General features: G+C 46.2%; 1 protein-coding gene across 6 annotated transcripts in view; it reads left to right on the plus strand.

The window, feature by feature from the left end:
• Positions 1–24,864, plus strand: part of KLHL3 (kelch like family member 3) — a 59,856-nt gene that overhangs the window by 9,752 nt on the left and 25,240 nt on the right. For 3 of the 6 annotated variants that reach the window (XM_082064032.1, XM_082064035.1, XM_082064033.1), the window contains 3 exons: positions 11,113–11,229; positions 14,107–14,213; positions 19,540–19,661. In XM_082064032.1, the coding sequence (XP_081920158.1) occupies positions 11,113–11,229; positions 14,107–14,213; positions 19,540–19,661 (346 nt within the window). Of the gene's footprint in view, positions 1–3,465; positions 3,607–11,112; positions 11,230–14,106; positions 14,214–19,539; positions 19,662–24,864 lie in introns of those variants that run through there. The other 3 variants (XM_082064034.1, XM_082064036.1, XM_082064037.1) reach the window with 3 other exon arrangements.

Consider the following 24,864-nt stretch of genomic DNA (forward strand, 5'->3'; position numbering starts at 1 on the left):
GAGTGGTGGGCTGTGTTTCTTGGCTTTTGCAAAGAATATAAAATGAAATGTGTTTTAAAAAATGTCAAGTACAGAGCAAGGCGATGAGTGGACAAGGAGTAATAGTAAAAAGACCTGGGTTGGGGTGGTCAGATCCTGAATGAGAGTACGTTTGTTTATGCTCTTCTGTGAGATACATTATACAAATATTAATTAAGCCGTGCAACATCTTTATGAAGCATGTGGGTAGTTCCCCCTCATTACAGAAGGTAAGAGCGGTAGCATTAAGGGACATGTTATGAATACAAAGAATCACATTAAAATGATATCTTAACAGGTAAAAATTTTGGGGAAAAAAATGGACATTTTGGACCATTGCTCAAGTCTGTGTGTTCAACCTGTAGTGAGAACTGGACTCTTCAGTGGGTGACAGAAATGGGAGTCAAAAATAAGGACTTAAGATGCAGAGGGACTTGATAGTATTTAGGCATCTGAATGTTGACCTTTGCCTTTGTTTCAGTCCCCGCAACAGTTGTTTTTGCAGCTTGCCTTCTGAATGATCATTTTTTCCTTTTGGATGCTCCATTCTAAACCATAAAATCTACCTGAAAATCTTCCAGCAAGTTTCTGATAAATACATAGTATGACTAGAGGGCAGGAAATCTGCGCTTCTGACACAGCTGGCCCCGGGTGACATCAATTGCTTATGCTACAGGAAAGAGTAAGAGGAGGAGTGGGAAGAGCATTTTCAGCTGATCTGTTACTGCTGTGTTGGGTGAGCAATAGAATGGCTTATGCCCTAGAAATCCCAGCCTGAGGGTGAAAATGGCCAGGGGTTGTTATTCTAAAGGTGGTATCATTATGATGAAACTATTGGAGTAAAACGACTATTTTCACAGGAATGGTGATTTATGGTCAGGTGATTATGTTAATCTTGATCCCTTAAGGAAAACTTGTTTTGTAAGCCCTAATTTTGCTGGCCTGTGGCAGGGTGTGAAAATTGGACATTTACCAGCAGAGGGCAACAGCCCCAGGGGCTGGGAATGCTGGTGCTTCTACAGCATCTCTGCTTGGGGAGCCTGATGGTGGTGGGGTGAGAGCGCTGGGTGGATGCTCCAGCCCTCTCTCTACAAATCCCATTATTCAGAAAACAGGGCTCCAGCAGAAATCTTGTATCTCTTAAGCTTCAGCTGTCAAAATGTCACTTCTAGCTCTGGGGAGGTCCCTACTTAGAAGGTCTCCTAGAGCTTCCTTTTGAGCCTTGTGGTAACTTGGATCCCTGTAGGTTGCTTTAATAGCTAAATTTCAGCTGCTGCTTTAGTTTTGTTATGTGAAAGCAATTTGGCATGCTCCAAATATTAGCAGTGGTAAGGCAGCAGATACCTTCAGGACTCCTCTGCCAAGGAGCTTCGTGCTCTGGGTCCACTGGGAGTCAGTGTGGTACCCGAGTGTCACCTCCCAGTGGCTTCAGTTGGTCACTGAGATACAAAGACAGCTATTTTAGTAGATAACTTTCACTATTTTCTGGTTGTTACCCAGTCCTGATTATTTTGCAAGGCTGCTATAATCTCTGATTACTAGAACATGCCTTTGTCCCATCCCAGCAATGATTAGTCACTGGTTTGCTCTTATCTGTCACTGGGATTTACTGTTCCATGAATTGCTGTAGGTATTTGTAAAATCCAGCCCCACATGCTGGTGGGGCAAAGTGTGTAAGAAGGTATTGCTGGTTTGATTCAAATGATGTGCCTGGTGCCCCAATTGACTAAAGTGAGATATAGTTGTTTTTTTTTTAATGGTGAAAGCCAAATATTATTTACAAACTATGTATTAATAAAAAATATACAGGTACTTGGCAGCAATTTCAGGACCTGCTCTCACATGTGGACTTTTTATGATTTCTGTGGGCCTTACTCAAAGGAAACAAGTTCCAGCCCTTGTTTTCTAGATAAAATCTAGTATTTTTAGTAGTTACCTTTTCTCTGGTTTGAGCTCTTGCGTCTTACAGTTCTGTGTGTTGTGCATCAGGAGTGTTAAGACCAAATGGACACTGGGGAAGTACTTGAGGATCTGGATGTGGTAAACCAGGAGTTTAACAGGATTCTCAAAGGAAAATGCAGGAATCACTTCCTTTTGCCTGAATCCTATCTGAGGTTTGACTTCATGGCTTTATCTGTATTTCTGCTGTTTATCGGGAGGCTGCCAAATGGTGCTTAAACAGCAGGACTTCGACTCTCCATCCCCATGCAACTTTGATAAAGTCCTTTAACTTCCAGGTGTGTTAAGTTTTCTTGTCTGAAGAGTGGGGGTGATGACTAGTTAAAGTTCTCAACAAGCTTTTGAAACTCTGATGTGGAAGGTGCAATAGCATCTGTTCAGTCGTCATTGCTGCTACATTTTAATAGATGTATGAAATTTAGGCTGAGGACATGGTTTGAAGAGAAATGCAGAAGAATGAGGTAATATTATTTACAAAAGAGATGGAATGGCATTTTGCAAGAGAAATCTCTTGACAGTTTTATTTATCTCTTTTAATTGCACAAGAACATTTTGTGAATGGAAGAGTAATGAAGAAAGCAAATGTTTCTTGTCTTTGGTATAATTAGTGTCTGGGGCCTCTTTGCAGAATAAGATTGAGAAAATCTTTTAATAAAATAAGAAAATAATATTTATGTAGAACTCCATGGATTTTTATTGATTTGAACAAAAATGGCAAATATTTAGTCTAATGTTTCAGGCTAAATAGCACCTGCAGTTCAGAAAGACCCATATTGCCTAGGCAGCATGTACTTGGCCTGATAGATTGTGCAGAAGGACAGCAAGATTTTTATGAAATGTGGAACTGGAGGTTAGATGCTGCCCTCTGTGGAGGGAATTGGGGAGCCCTCGGGGGGCTGGGACCCTCTGCCTCCTCAACAGGTCTGAGCATCCCTAGTCCCCTCGTCCCCTCCCGCTGCTGCCCTGTGCGCGGGCTTAACCTCCTGGTCGGCGCTGCGGCCTTTCAGTCCGGTGAAACTTTTCTTTAGACTTACAGATTGCAAGGATTAAAGTACTTATGGGCCACTCGGCTCATCCCCCACCTCCCCAGCGCCCAACTGTGGAGCTGCGGAGGCGGTGGCGCTGATGGCCGGACCCGCATCCCCCCAGCCCATGGAGGGCTGTCGGGGAGACAAGCGCTGCTCCCCGCGGGGTGCCAGCTCTCTCCTGTCCCGCTGCATTCCCGCTCGCCACCACCGCTCCCCCCGTTCGGACGCCCCGGGGCGGTGCACTGACCTATTTTGTCCCTTGCTGCCGTAATCGGGGGTTGCGGCCAGCGGCGCTTAGCGGGGCCCTCCCGAGCGGGGCGGGGGGCCGGGCCGGGCGGTGGGGCCGCCCTCCGCAGCTGCCGTTGCCCGGAGACGATCGCAAGCTCGCCGGGGGAGGAGGCTGCGAGGAGGAGGAGGCGGGAGGCGGCGCGGGCTGCGGCGGCAGTCGCTGCGGCGGGCGCGCCGGGGACGCAGCGCTCCGCTCCCGCAGGAAGCGGCCCGGGGCGGGGGCGGCCGCTCGCAGCCATGCGGGGCCTGGGGCGCTGAGCCGGCCCCGCCGCCCGCCCCGGCCCCCGCCGCGCCGCACAATGGAGGAGGAGAGGTGGGTACGGCCGCCGAGCCTTTGTGTCCGCTGCGGCTCGTCGGGGTGCGCGGTGCCTGCCCGCAGGGATGCGGGCTGGGGGTGCCGTGCCCCGGGGCGCTCGCCGTGGCTGTGCGCAGGCATGCGGGACGCGGCTTGCGGGGACCCCTCCTCCTCATTCCTCCCTGCTTGCAGATACACCTTCTGCGATGAGCGCCTGCCGTGTTGTTACTAGATGTTGCAATGTCATGGTGAGAGGCTGCTTCGCCCCGCATACCCAAACCCAAGGAACGGAGTGTTTTTTCAGTAGGATGTGTTTTAGACATGAATAGGGAGGCTGGGCGAGTGGGTGTTTTTTGCAGTCGCTTATGGAGCTCAGAAGGTGTGGGGCAGGGTCACTCCTTCGACAAGCTGCACCTTGCAGAACGCTGGGCTTGTGTCTGCCTTGCTTGGATCTTGAACCTCTGGCTGCTGACCATGGCATTCAGTTCAAAACATACCCACTGGTATTTGGTGCTTTTTTAAGTAATGAATGAAAATCTGGAACATCTGTGAAGCCTTCAGGGGTCCATTTAGCTGTATGTGGAAGCTGTGCACTGCACGGCTGTTACGGTGGGCAAGAGGAGATCCCGTGTCTCCCTCACACGGTAGCTGGGCCGTACATGCTTTATATCCTGCAAGGCAGCTTGTGTGCAGAAGTGCTTGCAGAGTTGACCTGATGTCCCCTGAATGCATAAGAGAGGTTATTGCTGCTCAGGGGCATCACAGATGCCGGAGAGATGTTTGGTGTTTCTGCGCTGCCTTCGTTCTTCCTCCACGCTGTCTGGGTGCCCTTTGCACACCAGAAGCTCACTTGTACTGCCTCAAACTAAACATTAAGCTGTGGGGTGATTTTTTTTTTTTTCTGTTTAAAACAGCATATTCTGAGTGCTTCATTTTGTGCTGGTGACCTTGCGGAGGGTGGGAGAACAGAGACGGGGGCCTGACCTGCTGGTAGGACTAATCATCAGGGCTTGACACAAGTTTTGTTTAAACATGATACATTGGAAAATTAAGCTGGAGTCAACCCCCAAAATCTGGAAATTTTGACTCTGAGGGAAAACACTCACAGCACCCTGTGGGAATTGCTTCCCAAGCTCTGAAGGGCAGCTTTCTACCCTGATGTGGCTCAAGGTTCACAATTTTTTGCACAAAACAAACTTTCAGCTTGCCGCACCTCTCTAAATTACATCGTAGGGCTTCTGTTTCCCATAAGGGTGCGAATGGCCACCTCTGGATATTAATCCAGATATTAATAAATTCCAAGTGCCTTGAAATTTTCAATTGTCATGCTAGATACTAGCCCATGGAATGGGCTTTCCTTCTTTTTTTCTTAATATAAATGAGTTTACTGTTTGAGGAAATGGAGCTGTTTTGAGTCTCCAGGCTGGGATCATCCTTGGCACTATTACTTATTACCTTTTTTTATGGTTACCAGCAATGGTCTCGTTTTGACTGGAGGCCTTTTGCTGGGGATACAGTGGTAAAAAAGTTGCCGGGAAACTACCTGGACTGTTTTGCCTCATCCTTTCTTTCCAGACCATCTGTTTTTAGAGCGTGAAGGACTGTCTCCATCAGCATGTTCTCTGCCTCTGGAAGTAAGGAATGATTACCCAAACTGCTGCTCGTATTTCTAGTTTTCGGGAAGAGGAAAGCGGTCCTGAACTGGTCAAGGGCGGTAGTGATGTGGGGTTTGGCTCTTGGCAAGGAAAGCTGGAAATATTCACCTGCTTTCTGGTTCAAAAGGGCACGTTGTGTGGGACTGTGCTGAGGCTGCTTTGTCTGCCCTGAGCAAGTCCTGGAGAGCAGGTCTTGAAAAATGACCGTGGTGGATGAGCACCCTGGGCTGGTTCTGCTCCCTTTTTTTTGTAGTTTTGTCCCACATTCCGACTCGGATCTATGTCATGCAGATTACGCTTCAAATTGTACACCTAGTGGCTTTCATGACAGCAGAATTCCCCCTGGTTTTTAATGTTATTGCTTTTTCCATTTTTGTAGTCATTGATGAACATGTTGGTGCTCGCATCACCTCTGACTCTGGTCCCCAGCCTGCCCGGACTCAAATATCCTGATAACTTGCACATCCAAGTTGTTCAGCGGTATCATGTGCCCATGTCATTGCACATGGGCAGAAGCAGCCAAAGGCAAAGGGGATTTAGCCAGAAACATTCACGTTTAGCAACAAATTATTTTGGAATCTTCATTCACCTCTACTGAGCTGATAGGTGCTTACATTTTATGGAGAAATTACGTAATGCTGTGGGATTGGGCATGATACTCTGGTTCTGAATTTGCAAGATATGTTTGAGGGAAAAAAAAACCTGGAATACTATTTTATTTTTGTGGTTGAAAAATTAAGAGCCCTGTAATTTTAACTTTATGTTTAGAAGGGGCTGGTCTCTTCATAGTATTTGTTTGAGAAGTACAATATTTACCTTAAAAAAAACAAATGGTATTGTCATATTTTAATTCTTTTGTGGTGTTTCCATTACTGTCAGCAAAGACTTTTCAGTGGTTCCTGAAGTCTACTCTTCCCCTGAGGTTTCCTTTGATATGAATATCCTTTTGAGGATCTATTATATACCAGTTGTGTGGGTTTTTTTTTTTCCTAAGCTAATGTCTCCATGTTGATGTAGGCATTGAAAAAATCAACAAAATAGGAGAATAATATTGCTATTAAAAAAAAATCCTTTCCATTTTACTATAATTTTAATGATATGTTTCTCTGAAATCCTCTCAATAGCCATCTCATTATTTGGATTTCTTCAGTTACTTTTTTTTTTTACCTTTATATACCTAAAGACAAATTCAGAAACTGAGATTTTTACAAACGTGCCATTACCCTGACATCTTCTTACTGTGTCTGCCCAACTCAAGGAATAAAACTGTTGGGCATAATGTATTTGCACCATGATTTTGGCCATTGATTCTAAACAAAGAGTTGCACCAGTTAAGGTAAAATGTGTTTTCATTTTGCTAAGACTAAATTAATATTTTGGTCTCCCTTTATCTTAGTATAGGCCTTAAGTTTTGAACGCGAGTAACTGCTGTGGGGCATCTGTGAAATTTTTAGATCAGAGCTATGTCAAACCTTTCAGAAATTGAAAATTAGCTTTTTACAGTGATGATTTGAACATATCCTACCAAGAAATCCATAGGCTTTGAAAATTTATGGTTAGCATGTCGCTTTTAATATAAGGATGTGAAGTGCCAGGTGGAGATGTTGGATTGCCCGTGCTCGGGAGGGCAGGTCACCAAGCCCACTGACTCCTTGGTCAACCTTGTGGGGGCTGAAGCTCCACGGTCTTGTGGGACAGCCCAGGAGAGCAGACCATGGTGTGCGGGCAGGAGGTGAAAGAAGCTCCCAGAGACGCCCCCAGTGCTGCACAGACACATGAAACTGGGCTGGACGGGACATGTCTGGAGTCCCATCATCTCTCTCGTGTGAGAGGGACCTTTGTGGTGGCTGCAGGTGGGCTGGGAGCTGAGCCCAGAGACTCTTCTCCCAGAAACACGCGCAGAAGCTCATCCTTCTCTGCTCCAAAGGAGAGAGTCTTTGAGATCTGCCCCTCCTTTAGGGGGAACTCCTGGCTCCAGTAAAGCCAGTGCTAGAATTGGTTTTGGCAGAGCTGAGATTTTTGTTCCTGGGGTTTACCAGCTCTGCACAGCAATAATCTTGCCAGGGGACAGTTTAGCTGTAAGGCAGGCTTTTATTCTTTCACGTAATCTACAAAGACATCTGTAATTACTGCTGGTAACTAAGGCAACCCAACTTTATAGTTGATGCATGTGTGCAGCAGAGCTGTGGGTTATGGGTTTTTAAAATACCTTTTTGTTGGTTGGTATGTGGCCGTGCTCGGGCAGGAGCTGTGCTGGGAGCCCATGGGTAGCTTGAGCCGAGCCCTGCTAGTGCATCTTGGAGAGGAGGAACACGTGTAAACAGGGCTGTAGTTAGCTTTGCTGGCTTAATTGGGGACTCTCAAATCAGGGGTCATTTATTCTATTTGGGAACAGCATTGAAAGGCCATGGAGGAGATGGTGGTGGGGTTGGCGCTCTCTGAAAGTAAGGGCATCTTTGCCTATTTTAGGAGAACCCTGCTGTCCCTAATAGGGATGTTCATCTGGCCCAGGGAAATTAAATCATCTGTCCGTTTGCTCGGTGCGTGGCCTCAGATAGTGCAGGAATAGAACAAATTGCTCCTGGCAGCCGCTTGTGAGTCCTGCTGGTGTGGTAGGACACGAGCTGTGCCAGTGTGAAGGTGCTGGGGGGAAAGTCTCTGTGGTCATGGGGTGCAGGAGCTCCTGCATGTCCGGGTGGTCTCAGCCATTGCCTTGGATCAGAAGACTCTCTTCCTCCTTTGCTTTGCTCCGTTAATAAAATAACAGCGTAATAAGCATAATCATTCTTAGTGGTGTGGGGAAAAAAACTCAGGGAAGAGCTATGCAGTGCACTGCTTTGGTCTTCTCAGGGGTAGTTTTTGCTTTGTGGCAGGTTGCGTTTGCTTGAAGCGTTTAGGTTCTTGCATCTTTATGGTGGAAATGTGTCAGTGATCGCTGAGAGTGTGTGCACGAGGGTGTGAAATCTTTCTCGCAGATAAAATCATCCTCCGTGCATTACTGGAACACAGTTCTGTGGAAGCTGAGTCGGTCTCCAAGATGAGTTAAAGGCTCTTAGCCATTAATTTTTCAAATGTGTTTTTTATATGAGTCATTTGGAAAAACTTTAAATAGCATATCTTGATTTTTTTGAAACAAGTTTTTAACCAGACAATCTGCAGTATTTTCTTATGGTGAGCCTTGACAAAATGTGAAATCTACCCCTGCTAGTAAAGCTGAGGATGTCTTTTAGGATGCTTTTTAAAAAGTTACTTTTCGTGCTTTTTAGGAAGAACAGATTGATCTTTTTCAGAAGTTCTGAAGCAACGTTTTTGCTTTTAAAATAGACAGACAAATATTGGCTTTATGAAGTTGAGGCTTTATGAAGGCTTGTTGATCTGACATTTACTTTGGTGTTCAATGAAACTTGCTGTGTCCTTTGAACTGTGTCTTTTGCCAGCGGAAAAGTTTGAAAACGATGGAACTTTGGTCTCTGGCACTGGAGTTCTAATAAATAAATCTCAGCGGTGTGCTTTTTCTTATTAAAGAAGCCCCATGATTTTTGTGCGCATCACTTGATTTTGCATCCTGCGAGGTCTGTCTCTGCTGATGACCGAAGCCGCGGTGGTTCAGCTGTCCTGTCCCCGGAGCGCTGGGTACAGCTGTCCCTGCCGCCACCTTTTGGTTTCACTTTAGTTTTTTCCTTTTATTTCTTGTTTGTTTGTTTGCTTTGCTTCCTGTACGTTTTGTCGTTGGAGACTCAAATTTCAGTGAAGTCACTTGCACACCCAGAGCCTCATTTTTCACTTCTTGGCTCCGGCATTCTGCAAAGGCAGGTTTAGCTGTTTAAAAAGAAGGACTTTGCCCTGTGGTGTTGAAAGCTGTGGTCAAACTTCATTTGGCTGAAGATTTCAACCAGGGCTTTTGAGGGATACACAGCTTAGCTGAATTTGGCTGTTTCCCTGAGCAAGGAGGTTCCCTTGCTGGGGTGTGCAGAACTGGGGAAGGGTTGAGTGCCACCACTGCTCCAGGCCCATGAACGTGTGACACAGAATGAGTCCATCTCTCTTAGGGGTCAGAAAAGCTGCTTGTCGTTGCCTCATACCAGATGATTAAATACAGAACATTTAACAAAAGGTACTTTTTTTCCCCTTTTAATTCAACCATACTAAGTTAATTGGATGATGAGTGTAACGCAGCTGGGGAAGCTGTGTCCCTTGTTTGGGACATGTGCTGAGTGATGTTGTGCTCAGCCTCGCAGCTTCACTTACGACTGAAAATATTTCACTTGCTCAGCAAAGTGACGGAATTGGGCTTGGCTGGTTTTTGGCATTAACCTTCGTCTCAGGCGCAAAGCTGGATGCCACTCAGTATGCAGGCATGTATTTGAGCTGTGGGCAGCTTGGCCGATGTTCAGCATCTTGTTTCTAGAAGAAGGACAGTGCAGCCCACTGAGGACAGCTGGGGGACAACTTCGTATGGCCTCAAGGGACACAGTGCCGGTAATGGCCACCAGTCAGGAGCAACAATGGACACGGTGTAATGTTCAGCAAGGGCTTCACACTGTCGAGGGGTTGTAAATTGTGAATAATTGTGTTTTGCAAAGGAAAAGTCATTGTGTATGAGCAGAGATATGTACATGTGTGCACATCTTAGCAGAGGCTGGCACATGTTCTGGGGAAGGATCCCTCCACGCTTCCCTGGTTTGTACCCGTCTTCAGACATCATCTTCTGGTCACCAGTACAGTCAGGATGCTGGGCTGCCCAGACCCAGACCACTGGTTTAACCTGTTTCAGCCTTTTTTTTAATTGTGATACGAGTGCAACTAAGAAAGGTGGCAGGGAGGAAGGGACAAATGTGAAGCTGAGGGAGATGGTCCTTTGGAAGGAGAGCTCTGAGAAGGTCTCCAGCCTGGTGCATGGAGGTGTTGGAGTTACCTGCAGGTCTGCCGTTTGCTTGGGGGTGGCTTTTGACATGGACAACCTTCTTCAATTTGTCTCCTCTGCCTGCTGGCAGGTTTGGGGGGTGAGCCGTGGGTGTGAGCAGAACAGGGACCTGGCTCTGAGTGCTGCTTTTTTTCATAGGTGGAAACCTTTAGCTCACAGTGATTTCACACACTTTCAGATCTGGGAGGTGGGGATATTGACCTGGTGTCAATTCTGTATAAAGAGCCAATGCTCCCAACAAAGTAATGAGGACGTGTATGTGCCTTAGGCACCTGTTGGCCTGGTTAAACACAGCACAGAACTGAGTGCATCTGGTTTGATGTTACCTACATAGCTGGTGGGTCTGGTAGGAAGATCTGTTTAATAATTCTTTCTATACGTTTCAGTGGCACTCAATAGACGTCTTTCTAAAATGGAAATGGGATGTCACCACCGTAAAACTAATGCTTTGAAAGCTGTGCAGAGAGTTTTAATAGTCCTTTTCTACTTGCCTTTATAGAAGAAGATACAAGCCATGTATTGTGTGCTTGTGTTTTTCACATGGGACACTGAAAACTAAACTTCTCTTTCTCTGTATGGATGTTAAAGTATCCATGGCACTGTTGGAGTTCCCAGTGCTGAAGTGTATGTCTATTCAGTGAAGCAATTATGTTCTGGCTTGAATTTCAACTTATACTGCTTTCCTGGCCTGAAGCCCGTAAGGCTGAGCTTTGTCCACGAGTGTTTGGCACTTTTTCCTTTTCTTCCCTGCTGGCTGAAAAGCGGGCTGCATTGGCTTTCCACATCCATGCAGAAGTAGCTGCATTTTATGATGCTCTTCATATGGTGAACCTGAGCTGACTAACAAACATGCAAGTAACTCCATGCATAATACCCTGTGCTGCAGTTTTAGAATACTTCTTTTTAAAGTGTCATCAAATCAAACTTTCTTCTCCCTGTTTTCAGCATTAAGCAGAGTTCCCGATCCTCTGAGGCAGCTGAAGATGAAAAGGACCAGCGCACAGTGACTGTCAACCCTGCTCACATGAGAAAGGCGTTCAAGGTCATGAATGAATTACGGAGGTACACTTTTGACTTAATGGGCACCTTCTCTGGTTTGGCAGAAATGTGCTGATTGGAACAGAAGGGCCTCTGGGATTCTTTGGGGGAGGTGAGGGAAGTGCCATCTTTGTCACAGCTAATGGTTGTGCATAGGCTGTTAATAAACAAGTAGGAAGAGACAGCTAAAATATAGCCCTTTTGTGATGGGTTGTTCTTCCTGATCTCAGACCTCTCTATCTTGCCAGCAGAAGGAAGCCAGCTATGGCTCAAAAACATTACTTGAGCAATAAATAGCCTTCACTTAAAGATGATAATTCATTTAGCCTTTTCCATTACTTACAGCAAATTCAGCTGTAAACTATGTTCTTAACTCAGCTAATGGTCTGAAAACCAATAATAGAACATTATAGACATTAAGACACCTACGCATAATTACAGTCCAAAGATTATTAATGTATTTTTCTTATTCTCTGATTGTCACTCAGTCTGGGCTTTAGCACTCTAAAGTAGGGGATGGAAAAAAAAACAACAAACCACCAACTCAGGAAGAATGTCAGCTCTCTACTTGAAAATTTAAAAATCCTGATATTAGTTAAGAGAGAGCACCTTGGTCTCTATATGGAGCTGCGTGGGTACAGGGAGAATGGAAGCTGAAAAAATATCCGTGAGCTGCTGTTATCACATCAGCAGTGTGGTGACAGTGGTTAAACCGGAGTTGTTTCTTGGTGGTTGTTATCCCATGAACCAGACAGAAGTTCAGCCAGCATTTCTTCAAGTTCACTTGAGTCCCTGACCATTCAAATAAAGACTTAGAAGCCAAATCTTTAAAATAATTCATATGGAAAGTGCATGTGTTGTGTACATGAATGTATGTCCTCCCTTGCTATTCAGATGGTATGATGAAAGCACATAACACCATTTAGTCTTTCTGCACGCTCAAAGCACTCAAAAGATGCTGTAGGAGCCAACTCTCTTCTACGGATTAACTAGCTTACCAATATATACATTCTTTAGTGCAGAGAAAGATTAGAAATGTCTCCTTCCACAGATGTCTGACAGTGATTCTCAGTTGTATAGGAACACAAAATAGAAATATCCTTCCCTTGTAACAATTACATGAAGCAGAATATGTGTTGTGTTTTTTGTGTGTATTTTTATTGGCATCCCTCTAGTTTGTTCTTTGTACTGAGAGCAAAGGATATGAAAACAGAGGTTTGTGCAGCTATAATCACAAATCTGTTTTACTACTATTATTCCTTTGTTAATTGAAGCATAGTGGGATTAGCTGGAGATGACCATATTTCTTAGTGCCTGTAGTTAGCCAGGTCTTGTGCAATACCAAAGTGACAAAACATAGAAGACTGGAAGCTGCCCTTGAGCACCTATTTGGTGCTTTCTTCCTCTGGGAACTCCTTTTTGTCCAGCTCCTGCTGCTGTTCTGGCATATACAGTGCTCAGCCTATTGTGTGCGCATTGAGCTTGCCATCAGTTAAGCTCTCAACAAGCAGCCTCAATAGCTACCTTGAATAGTAGTGCCTCCATTCAGGTGCATCCAGCAGCCTCATACAGAGGGTCTAGAAAAATCTTGCAAAGCCTCTAGCCTATTTGCTGTATGTTGTTCACTTGAAACTTTTAGCTTTCAAAAGTAGATAATTTCATGAGTGGTACTTTAGATAACTATAGTCAAAGAGGAATTGAACAGTTACACATAAGCTAAGTGACTTGTTAAAGAACTCCTCTCACTGCTATCACCCCTTTCAAACTGGGGTGAATGTAGAGCAGAGACTGCCAGTTCCTACTTACCGAAGAACCCTGTTTTCCAGCCACAACCCTCCATTTCAGAAACAGTTTTGTTCCTGTATTCCAATATATGGAGGAGAAGAGGAGCCATCCCTAGCCCATTAGGAGCTCTGTGTGTGTTTGTTTGCTATGCGTTTTCCTAAAGACAAAGTGCAGCGTGGTGATAAGCATTTCTGAAGAGAAGGCGACATCTAGATTTACAGACACTGATCCTTTCCCAAGCTTGACATTTGAAAAGAACACCCTTATTTTGCATTTGTATGCTCAAACATCTTAAACCAACTCTTTGGGAGGCTGAGCACTCCTAGCTGTCTGCATCTCCCAAGCCCTCTGCAAACATTAACTAATGAATCCTCAAAGGATGTACGTGGGGCTGGTAGAAAAGGTCACTAGTTAATGAAGTGACTTTTCCAAAGCTGCACCGTGAGTCAGTGGGGGAGCTCAGAAGTTTTTTGGTTTCTGTTTGGAAGCTGGGCTTTATCTCAGCAACTCTTAATCCCAGACTAATTCATGTGGTAAGTGAAGTCTTCAGGTCCATGGATAAACTCCAGGGATTGATGTCTTCTTGGCTGGGGCAGCCTCTGCACTGGTCAGCATTGGGAGATGTTTTGGTGGTCACATTCATGCCAAACATGGAAGTAAAGAGAACTTCATTTTTCCACTCTGCTTTTTCCCCTGTGGAAAGATGAAAGTGCTACTGATGTTCCCTGTGTGGCTCATTCTTGTCTTATAGATCTACTAGAGCTTGGATCCAGCTAGTGCCTAAACTCTTCAACTCTTCTGTGCCTTCTCTGAGCCCTACTTGTTTGAGAGGTGGAAGGAACCCCTCACCCATCCGTTCCTTGGGCAGCATGGAGAAAGCAGAACCACAAGCAGGGCTGCAATATCAGGAGGGTTCAGGCTTTGCTTTGTAGGCCGACACTGGTAGGACCTGGTAGCTGAAAGATTAGGGGACCTTCCACTGGGATTTGGCAGAAGCTCAGGTGCCTTGTCTGCAACAATGGGTCTTCTGCTTACTTTTTCAGGCTATAGCAACATAGCTTCTTGCCTGACCAGGAGTTCTGAAATGATCTTTGTCTTTTCTGGTGTTTGCTCCAGCAAGCGGCTCCTCTGTGATGTGGTGATTGTGGCCGAAAGTGTGGAGATGGAAGCCCACCGTGTGGTCCTTGCTGCCTGCAGCCCTTATTTCTGTGCAATGTTTACAGGTACTGTTTTCGACACCAGACACTGTACTTGGGTTGAAGGGGCCATTGCAAACTCTCAGAGGCTTCTGGCTGTGTCTCTGGCAGGAGCTGCAGCAGAGGGAGTGGGCCTGGCCTCAGGGGAAAGGGTTTCCTTGGGAGAAGAATGGGTGTTAAAACAGTGGCCCAGGTTGCCCAGGGAGGTGGTGGATACCCCATCCCTGGAGACATCCCAGGCCAGGCTGGAGCAACCTGATCTGGGTGAAGATGTCCCTGCTTGTTGCAGGGGGGTTGGACTGGATGAAGGTCCCTTCCAACGCAAACCATTCTGTGATATGGTTAGGTCAGGACTTTGCACTTGATGGATGGTGTTGGTCATCCTTGGCTAATTCCTTGAGGCACAATATATGGGTCTAGGGTGGTTGCATAAGTGTGGAGTGAGTGGCTAACGTGTCACAAGCAGGTTACTATGAGATTTGGCTCACTGCTTTTTGGGTTGTGTTTTTTTTTTATTTTTTTACCCCCTTAACAAGACCTTGGGTCATGCAAACACATCATTAACATCAAGCACGTGTGCAGTGCCCTAAATGTTCATGGTGCACATCAAAGAAGTTGCTGGCACAGAAGTGGTAGTTTCAAGGCTCAGCCCTGCCAATGCTGATTTGCAGTCACGGATGTTTAATCTCCCTTGGCACTTTTTGCTGCTGCCCAAAATAACGCTGTTGTTTTCTCGATCCCAGTGTGTTTTAGCAGCCCTGGCTTTTTGCAGGGTGCATTGCTGCGGTCCGGTATATTTTGGTAATGGCAGATGCAAACTCGGTGCCAAGGAAGAAGGGAGCAAAATTCTTGTTCTGATCTCCTGATCCTTACAGCAGGTGCCCTTCGGAGGCTGTGCCCAGGTGGGGCGGCAAAAAAAGCCCTGCAAATCCCAAGGCAGAGGAATAGCCAACTTGTTTAAGTCATTCTAGTAAAATTAGCCTGGTCAGGAGCTCTTTAGCTTCTTTTCCTTGTCCTGCTTTCCAGGATAGGAACTGACTTGAGCAAATACAAAGAAAATTGTTTGTATGCTCTAGGGAATGGCTGTTACCGTCCCTCAGCTTCAGCATAAATGAGATTTGGGGGTTTTGCCCCTGTTTCATGTTCTTTTGTCTATGGCGCAGGGGCTGCTTCTTCCTTTTAAAAGCCTTGTAGTTAGACCTAATTTTATTTGTTTTACTGGAAGCAGAACACAGCATTTCGCAGGAAAAAGCTTGTTATTTTGGAAGCTTTTTCACTTCTGTAATGGAGTGGGAGGGAAACATCAGGTCTAAACAGACATCTGACTGTGAGAGAAGATGTGAGGTTCACCGTGGTGGCTTTATCAGTGTGGTGAGATAAGGTGGAGGGAATTGGTGTTTTCTGGGGCACTGGCACTGCTGTGGGTATTGGCCGTGCTGGCAAGGTGGAGGAGCAAACCCTGCTCAGAGGCATCTGTTTGCACAGGACACCCTGGGGAGGACTTGCCAGTGCTTGTGATGCTCGTTCCTGATGAGAAGTTTAAAAAAGAAAAGTTATTGGAAAAACCATCTGATCCTTAGAGGTCACCTGAGTGGGAAGGCGGTGGTGCAGGGCTGCTCATGTTTCCCTGCAGGAATTCTCCAGGCCATGTAATCCCTCACGCTGTGAGTTAAACAGTAATCAGCTAACCGCCGTCATGTGCCTGGCTTGGCAGCTCACCTGAGCTGGGTGACAGCCTTGGTGGCCCCTGGTCCCCTCCCCCTGACAGGTCCCAGGGGCACTGGGTCAGGCAAAGACCAGTTCTCCCTTCACTTTCGATCCAGCTAGTCCCAAATCTCTAAGATCTAGATTTCCCTCTAGCAAAGAACGAGTGCATGATCTCCTTCCACCTATGTGGTGGTTCACTCTCTGTAGGGGGAGATTTTAAAATCACAGCTTGAACATTATTTGGTGGTTGTGGCTTGGTGCGCTCAGGTGTTTGCAGGACTGGGCAGGAGCTGCTTGTGCATGCTGAGTCCCTGCTGGAGAAGCCGCTCTTTGGGGGTGCGGGGAGCTGGAGGGGTCCCCTGGCAGTGCCGGCAGCCATGCGATAGTGAACACTCAGTGTAAAGCTGTGAACAGTGGGAACCAAGCTGGGACTCACAGCTCATCCACCTTTGCCTGACGCTCGCGCTGCAGGCGCCATCCTGTTAGGCTGGGCCTGACATTGGACTCCTGACTGACTTAGGAAAGATCCCAGTGTCATCACAAAGACATCTAGTGTTGTCTAGTTAGGCATTTCTCTTTGAAATAGCCTTGAAGTCCTAAAATGAACAGGCACATATTCTATTTGTATCTTCCGCTGCTGAAGGACAGACCAGACCCAGCACTTCCTAACTGAGTGTCTTCTTCCTTACTGGCTTTCTAGAGCATTTTGGATGGTGGCTGGTCCTTGTTGGCACAGTTCTGTGGGGATGATTGGTCACAGTAATTGCCATCAGTTTAGAAGAAAACACAATTGTTTCAGAAAGAATAACAGGTACTCCAGTGATACTGCTGGGACTGTTCCTGCCAGATAGCCAGGGGAATCTCAGAAGTGCTGAAGTAGGAAGCAGCAGTGCACAAACCTCCCTCCATGTGTCACACCGTGCTTCAAAGCACTCGCCCTGTGCACAAGGGGCTGCGGTTTTATTATCCAGTGCACTCGTGTGTTCTACTTCAGTGCATCTCTCTGACTTGGGAAGGAGCAGGAGCTGTAGCTGTGTGCTGGGAAACCTCTCTGGAGTGCAGAACCTGGGCAGCAGTGCAAGCTGCCGTGGTGGGTAAACAAGGCGTTGCGACCTGCTGCAGTTTTGACTGTAGTTTGTCTTGCGACAAAGCAACAGAGGAGAGGGGAATGGAGGAAGCACTGTCGGGTGTTGAGCGTAATGCATGAAGAGCTTGCCTTCACGAGGGCTGGTATGTGCAAAGTGTATCCCCTTTCTTAGCACAGCTCTTGTGCGTGAGAGATGGTGCTAGTGCTATGAATTGTTCTGCAGTTAGGGTGTCTGGTAAGCCTGGAGTCTGACCTGTGAAAGACATCTTAGGAGGTGTGTTTTTGTGGGCTTTAAAGTGTGGTGCTCTGTGTGTGTGGTTTTTTTGGTTTGTTTTTTTCCTGAGGGGAGGTTGGATGAGATGCCTGAAGTGACCCACCATTCTGCTTCCCGCAGCCGTGCCTTAGAGCTGCATTTGCCATGGCTCTGTGCGTGGAGGAGGAGGCAGCTCATTGCCTGCTCCTGGTCTGCACCAGCCCCTGCCTTGGTTCACTTGTGATGTCTTCAGGTTCTTCCTTGCTCCAAAGAGTTAGATGCATCTGGGGCAGCACCCTCTGGCAAATGGTGCGAGATCCACCATGCCAGCGTGGCTGGATGGGTTGGATCCCATCTAACCGTGGGGTACAGCGTGAGATTCCTCTTTCTCATTGTGTACTGGGCTGTTCCCAGAGCAGAGGCAGCGGAGGCTGTTTGCATGCAGGGCTGGCAGCTTGCTGGTGGGTGTGGAAGCCCACACAGCCTTTATTTTTGTTGCCTGTGTCACATGAACACCACAAAGACAGATGATGTTATCGAATCGGTTCCTCTGAGCTATTTGTGCATGCACCTCCAGGTGTGTGTGTCTGAGCCTCCCCTGTGCCCTGTGGCTGCCACAGGGCTCCAGCTGCTCCAGTTGTCCCTCCTGGTTTAGCTGGGTGCTCCTCACAGGCACCTCCAGCCCCATGTGGGCTGATGGGGTCTGGCCTGTTCTCAGAAGCCCCCCTCTCATCTCTGGAGAGTGGTGGGGTTTGGTTTTTGTGGTTGTTTTTTGTTTTTTTTTTTGTTTTTTTTTTTCCCTTTGTTTTTTTTGGGGGGGGGCAGGGGGAAGGGGTGTGTGGAGCAAGTGTGTGAAGGAGACAGCATGTATTTGTCAATTAAAAGGTTTTATGTGCTTTGGAGGCCTCCCAAATGTAGGTCATTTATCCCTTTGTACTTATGCATTTGTATTCGTGGGCTTCTCCGAGTAGCATTTTATTATTTCATTTTAAAAATTGAATTTGCGGCAAATATTATTTCAATCTGCATTTCCCTTGGGATGTTGTTGGCTTTCCTAATACTTTTGGTTTGACCCCACTCATGTTATTTACCTCCTTACTGGCATAAGTGAAGCTCACAAAGTTCAATTTCTAGGATCCAGATTTTGCTCAAGTTTGGATGCCCTTTAGCATCTGACTCTGTGCTGTGCATTTAACGTGCCCGGCCGCATCTTGCTGTGCACTGCACAGAGACGTAGGCTGTAATTGCTTTTCACACAGGCTGCAGGAACTATTTTTCCTCTTAATCCCTCAGCAGTACTGAGTCACCACATTTCTTAGAGTAGTGATTATTCATGCCCAGGTTTAGGAATTGGCATTTCTTCACGCTCTCTTTTGTTTAGCTTTGTGGTTTTTGTTTTGTTTTCTTATAGTTTTCTTTTTGCTTGGGAGTTTGTTCTTTCTTTTCTGCGGTTCCTCAAGATCTTGGTGATTAAAACCTGGGTGAGGTCACCGTGTGTGTGGACACTGGAAGGGGCCCCAGGGAGCCCTTTCTCCTCCTCCCCACATTATACTTTTCTTGCTGTGGCGTGCTCATGTTATGCATGGGGTCTGTGCATATGGTGCCTGCACAGTGTTGGCCATAACAACGATGGGGAAGGTGTATGTAAAGCACCAGTTCATCTACAGGCTCTTACACAGGTATGGGTTTCACGTCTGTATCCACAGGGCAAGTTATTGCTCTAGTTTTGTGTGCTTTTTTTGTTATGCGTTTGGAAAAAGGATACAGTTTGGATCCAAATGCTGCCTTGTCTCTAGGGTGCAAGGTTGGGAAGGTGAGAGAAGAGAAATCCATCTTTTTGCACAGGCGCTTTGCATCAGGTGTAACCATGTGGTGAGGTTACAGCAGGGTAATTTGGGAGAGAATCTTGCAGTGCATTGGATATAACTACTGGCATGTGTACTTGGTTTCCTCAGCAGGTTTCAGGTTCTTCCTAAAGAGAGTAATGCTGCTCTGCTTTATTGTAGGGTATACCACAAAGCACCCTAACTTGGCTGTTGCAACTTACTCATGTACTCATATATATAATTTAAAAGAACCTAATATATAAAATACATATATTTTTTAAAAAAAGGCCTCCCAAGACTTTGCCCACAGTCTCTTTGAGTCTGTCCCTGTGCTGAGACATGGTTTAGGGTCATACCGGGTATTTTTTTTAGCTCCTCTATGTGTTTGAATACAGTTGAACCATGGCAGGATGTGCTGGATGTGTGTGGAGCAGGGTCCTGAAAAACAAGGTATAACTGTCCTTTTGAAATGAATTTCAGGAGACATGTCTGAAAGTAAAGCCAAGAAGATTGAGATAAAAGATGTTGACGGGCAGACCCTGAGGAAGCTGATTGATTACATCTACACCGCCGAGATCGAGGTCACAGAAGAGAACGTGCAGGTAGGTCTGGTTCAGCGGCTCCTGTGGAGACCCAAGTAAAAATCTTGAAAGCAAAGGCACAGGTCCTTTAGGGGCGAGTGATATCTTCAGGCTGCAGAAAGTAAGAGATTGAGCTTGAAAAGAGCTACTTCCAGCTTCTGTTTAGTCTTGAGGCACTTTGCTGCTTTCCTCACGCTTAAGTCATCTTGCATTTAGCTTTTGTGTCGAGCTCTTGTAACGAGAACAGGCATTTACCTTCCAAGAAGCTGTGCTGACTTGTGGGTCAGTCTGTCGAAGGTCAAAAAAGACTCAAACCAGCAGCGAGTCAAACGTTTTACGGTCGTGGCAGAGGAATCTGGCTGTTAGTTTTTAAATTCTTCTGGGTAGTTTGAGTTGTTTGGCAGAGCTTTGAGCGGAATGTATTTTTTCAAATGAGGGCAGTCTTTTTTTCTGTGCGTTTGTGCACTCAGTCTTGACTTTCTTTGAGGTAAATACTTGGCCAGAAGTGGAAAGAGTAATTGAAAAGCAGCCTACAGATAAAGCAGGATGCTCAGGAAGAGAGTGTTTTGCAGTGTCACGTGGCTGTGGCTGCTGGTAAAGCTTTTTCTTTGACTTTCCTTGTCTTTGTAGTAAGAAAAGGCCTGTGCACTTAGCCACTGATTTCTGGAAGGGTTGCTGGGAGCTCGTGTGTAGATGTGCTTTTTGGTTGGTCTCCGTTTTTGTTTGCACGTGGCAGTTTAAGTCCCTTGTCTTCCTCAGTGTGGCTGGGACACCGGTCAGGGTAACAAGGCTGTGTCCGTGATGCTGGAGAGAGTGGCTTGTTCTGGTGTTCAGGAAATGAGACTGTTTTTCTAGGCATGTATTTTTGTAGCTGATTGTCATTTCATTGCACGTAGCGGTGTGTGTGTGTTTGTTTTTTTTAAGTAAGGAAGGATGTGTGTACAAGGGGCCAAGCCTGTTCAGTCAGTTCCAGTCGTCACCCGTGTGGTCGTGAATACTCTTTTCTAACTCCATTGTGAATATCAGGGTGAGAATTGCCCCGACAAATGCAGTCCTGCTTTATGCATTGGAACCTTATTTTCAGGGTGAGATTTCAAGGCAATATAGATGCCGTAATAGGAAGGCTTGGGGATGATGAATGATAGAGAGGCTACGGTGCTGAGCAGTGTTTTGCCTCTGAACACGCATTTGGGATTTAACCTCCCACTTGTTTGGAAGGCATGAGCCAAGGAGGAGTTTCTGTCTTCATTGCAGTCATGTTGTAGTCTCAGGAAAATCCACCTTGGGATTTCTGTCCCCTCCGCCTTCTGTTACTCTTCTTCTGTTGCACCCCACATTGAGGTTAGTTGTCAAGAGCCATATGCTTGAGAAGAAGATTTCATTCATTTGAAAATGGAGCTTGATAAATTTGTTGGGAAGAAAGTTGTGCTGTGTGGTTTCTGTAAAAGTAAGGAAAACTGAAGTGGGTGACTTGGGGAAGTGGACAGATGCTCATGTGCAGCCCTGGCTGGCTTCAATGGAACCATATTCATATGTGTCAAACAGAGCACAGGGCCTGCTGTTCCCTACCTGGAAGGAGTAGCTGGCTGTTTTAACATATCAATTCCTTGCATTTTTCAGTTAGGTCTTGATTTTGCAGATGAATTGACTGTATTGCCTCTTACTTTCCAACGCTCTTTTCAAACTTGCCGGTTTGATGAAAGGTGATGGGAGCAGAGTCCAGAGATGGAGAAGAGGCTCAACAGAACGTCCCTGAGCAGAGCTGAATGAAGAGGGGGTTTGGGAGGAGCTTCTCATTCTCCTACGAGGTCCTGTGAAGACACCTGAGGCTGTAGGCAGTGAATTCAGTCCCTCTTCAGTGTGTCCTACCCATCCTTACTGATGACACTTATTTACTTGCAGGCAGCCTGAGAATAACCTTCCCAATTAAGAAAGTCATTACCATTAGGGTTGTAATGACTGCCCAGGAAAAGTCGTGATTAACCTGATTTCACAATTAAATTCCTACGAATGAGGTGGAATGTACCACATGTGCGGCTGTCCTTGTATACTGCCACAGTTAGAGATATGGCTCCTATAGAAGGGAGAGTGAGGAGATGGCTGCAAATCAGCTGTCTGGAAGAAAGAGGTGTTGAAACTGTCAGCTTTGCAGACATAATAATTGTAATAAAAAAATGGCTTGAGAAAGGAGGAGAAAAAGCTTTGCTGGAAGCTGTAGCATTTCCTTTTAGAAGTGTGCTTTTGCACCTCAGCTTTCCCTAGAGACTGAGGACTTCAAAACAAAGGAAGGAGAGTATCTGTGGCAGATGGAGTTATGATGATAAAGGGTGATAAGTGGGTCAGTTCATCTCCCTTCCTCCTGTTCACTCCAAAAGCTGCAACTATGGTGGGTGCAAGCCCAGAGTGAGGCAGAGAATCTTTTGACTCAGCTTTAGGAGATCCCATAAATTAGGGCTATCTTTCTGGAGCAAAAACTCTGTGCCTTGCATTGCCCTCCCGGAGTGCCAGAGAGCCCTGGTCAGCAACAGGACTGACTTCTCTGGGGCCTTACAGCTGTTGGGTTGGCCCTTGCTAAGCCTAGGGAAAGTCTTTTAAATTGGACTGGCCTAATAGAAAGGTGAGTAGAATCTTGTGGATGTGACACCGGAGGACTATGCTGTGTCTGAATGTCTCCACATTTTTATCCCTCCGTTTAACCAAGGGATGGTGTGTCTGCTTTGTGCGGTGAAGCTGGAGAAGGTAGATCAGGAGGGAAGTTGGCAGCTGCTTCCCTGTTTTCTCTCTTACCTCTATATCCTTTATCCTTCTCATGTCTGCTCCTGGAGAGGTTTTGTGGCTCCCTGATCCTGCCACACACACCTTTGCCTGGGCTGTTTCACCCCAGGTGGAGTATTTAAGTAGAAGCACTGTTGTTCATCCTCTGCACTGCCTGGTAGCAGCTGGGGAGTGATAAAGCCTAATTGCCTTCCTTGGACTGAAAAGTCACATTATAGTGATGTAGTTTTATCTCCATTACATGTGCAATTTAGAGCTGTTCAGTTAAAACTGGCTATTTAACCTGCCTTGCAAATGCAAGATCTGCTTGTTTCACTGGTCATGAATTCCCCTGGGAAGGTGCTTGGGAGCTGTGTCCCTGTTTTGGCAGATGTGAGGATCCAGCTGTGGCCCTGGATGTGCTGCTGAGGATTAGAGCCAGTAGTCTTATTTGGCTTTAGACTGAATTGTCAAATCTGCTTAAAGCTTTAATACATCCCCTGTGTTGGGGAAATGCTCCTCTCTCAGGTCTGCAGAGGAGGAATGGGGCAGGTTAACTCTTGGCCAGGATTACCTGGAAGGCTGTGGCAGAGCAGGGAACTGATCCCAGTCTCTGAAGTCCGGTGTTAAGCCCTGCCTATTGAATGAACCTTATAGCAACACAGAGCGCTTTTGGCTGAAAGATGTTTCTAATTCAGAGACAAAGGTTTATGGAAGTATTTAATTGCACAGGCAACATTCTGTAAAACCTGAGATTGGTACAGAGTCTGCAGAGCGAGGGAGCACAGCTGGTGAACTTGGTGGTTACGGTTATGTAGATGTGTAGATACACAAACCATAGATGAGGTTTTGGACATAATTTATTCAGCAGTCAGTCTCAGTAGTAATAGCAGATAATTTTGACACAGATTGAAAAAACAATTAGGTTTTGGTATGAAGGCTGATCTGGTAGAGAAGTCAGCTTTCTCTGAGTCTTTCACGGTGTTTGGAGTTCAAATACTAAGAGCCAAATCCAGGCTCAAGTGAGTAACTTGCCTGGATATTAATGGGGTTGTAGTTTGGTCCTGCTGCATGTTTAGGCAGGGCATTTCCTCTTGTTATTTCTAAAGGAAATAGACTTTGTGCTAGCGGATATCCTTTGCTTGCTTTTCACCTTCCCTGGTAAAAACAAGATGAGTGGTGAGATGTTCATCTGGGAAATAAGAAAGAAAAAATCCACTCATGTCTTAACAGGCTATTTATATCCCACTTCTGCAAAACATTATATGATAGTGCCCTTTTCCCAGTAACCACGGTGGTGTCAGGCTCCTTCTGCGCTGCCCTGTCAAAGCAGCACGAGGCTGTGAGAGCAGGACCAGCATGTCCGTGCAGCGCGTGTTAGTGGTGACAGTGAGTAGCCTTGGTTTTAGAGGCAATAACCCCAGACGCTCAGGGTGAGCAGCCCACCTGGCTTTGCAGGCACGTCTGTGGATGGAAGGGGAGCGCATGGAGGAAGCTCTGGCTGGAAAATGGCCAGAGATGGTTTGCAGAGTCTGACTTCTTTATCCGCAGACTTGACGCAGGTCAGGCGCTCGCTTTCTGCTGATATAAGGGGATGGTTCAGCTAGATAGAAAGTGGTTCACTGCTAGGTTTCAAAAATGCAAGAGCATTGCTATCTTAATTTAATCAAAACCACAAACTAATCTCCTCCTGGCATCAAGAGGCTTGGGCCAAAGCAGGCTCCTGGGTTAATTGATTTCCTTTTTTTATTGTTCCCTGTTGGGGTGGCTGGTTGGCAGCGCTCGGACATGGTGTAGCTGGGCTGGAGCTGGAATGCTCAGTGGCTGAGAAATGACCCGGGGCAGGTTGCGAGTGTCCTGCTCCCGTGTGGAATGGCCTGTGGGGGCAGGGACAGGGAGAGAACATCTTTTTCTCTTACATGCCATCAAGATCCAGGGAGGTGAATGCTGTTGACCTGTTTGTTTTGTTTAACAGCCACTTGTGGTGGTGTTTTTTTTCTTTTTTTTTTGAGTTGGAAATAATAACAATTTTCCGGAAATCTGTGCTCAGATGGTGAGCACAGATGCCCAGTTGGAAGGACATGTGTGAAACAGCCAGAGCTGTGGAAGAGCTGGGATAAGACACGTCAGCAGTTGCTGTAAAAAATAAGAAAGGAAGTAGCTGATGTCACGAGCTGTAAGATCCTGACTGACTTTATTTTCTATTTCCTGCCTCACTCAGTGGCCTCAGAGGTGTTTTTTCCAGCAGATGTCAAATTCCTGATCCACTTCTGGCTTCCTTTTCTGCTCTAAGTTTTCTAGGTACAAAGCAGTATCTCATTTTCAGATGCAGGTGTGAACCACCAAGTGTCCATAGCACTTTCTGTGAGCGCGAATGAGGGCCCTTGATTTGAATAGTTGGCCCCATCTTTCCCGAGAGCTTTGATTTTACCAAAACCTGCTTGAGCTTCTGTGAACTCCCTCCCTTCCA

This window comes from Streptopelia decaocto (assembly GCF_964273445.1).
Source record: "Streptopelia decaocto genome assembly, chromosome: 12".
NCBI classification, from domain to species: domain Eukaryota; kingdom Metazoa; phylum Chordata; class Aves; order Columbiformes; family Columbidae; genus Streptopelia; species Streptopelia decaocto.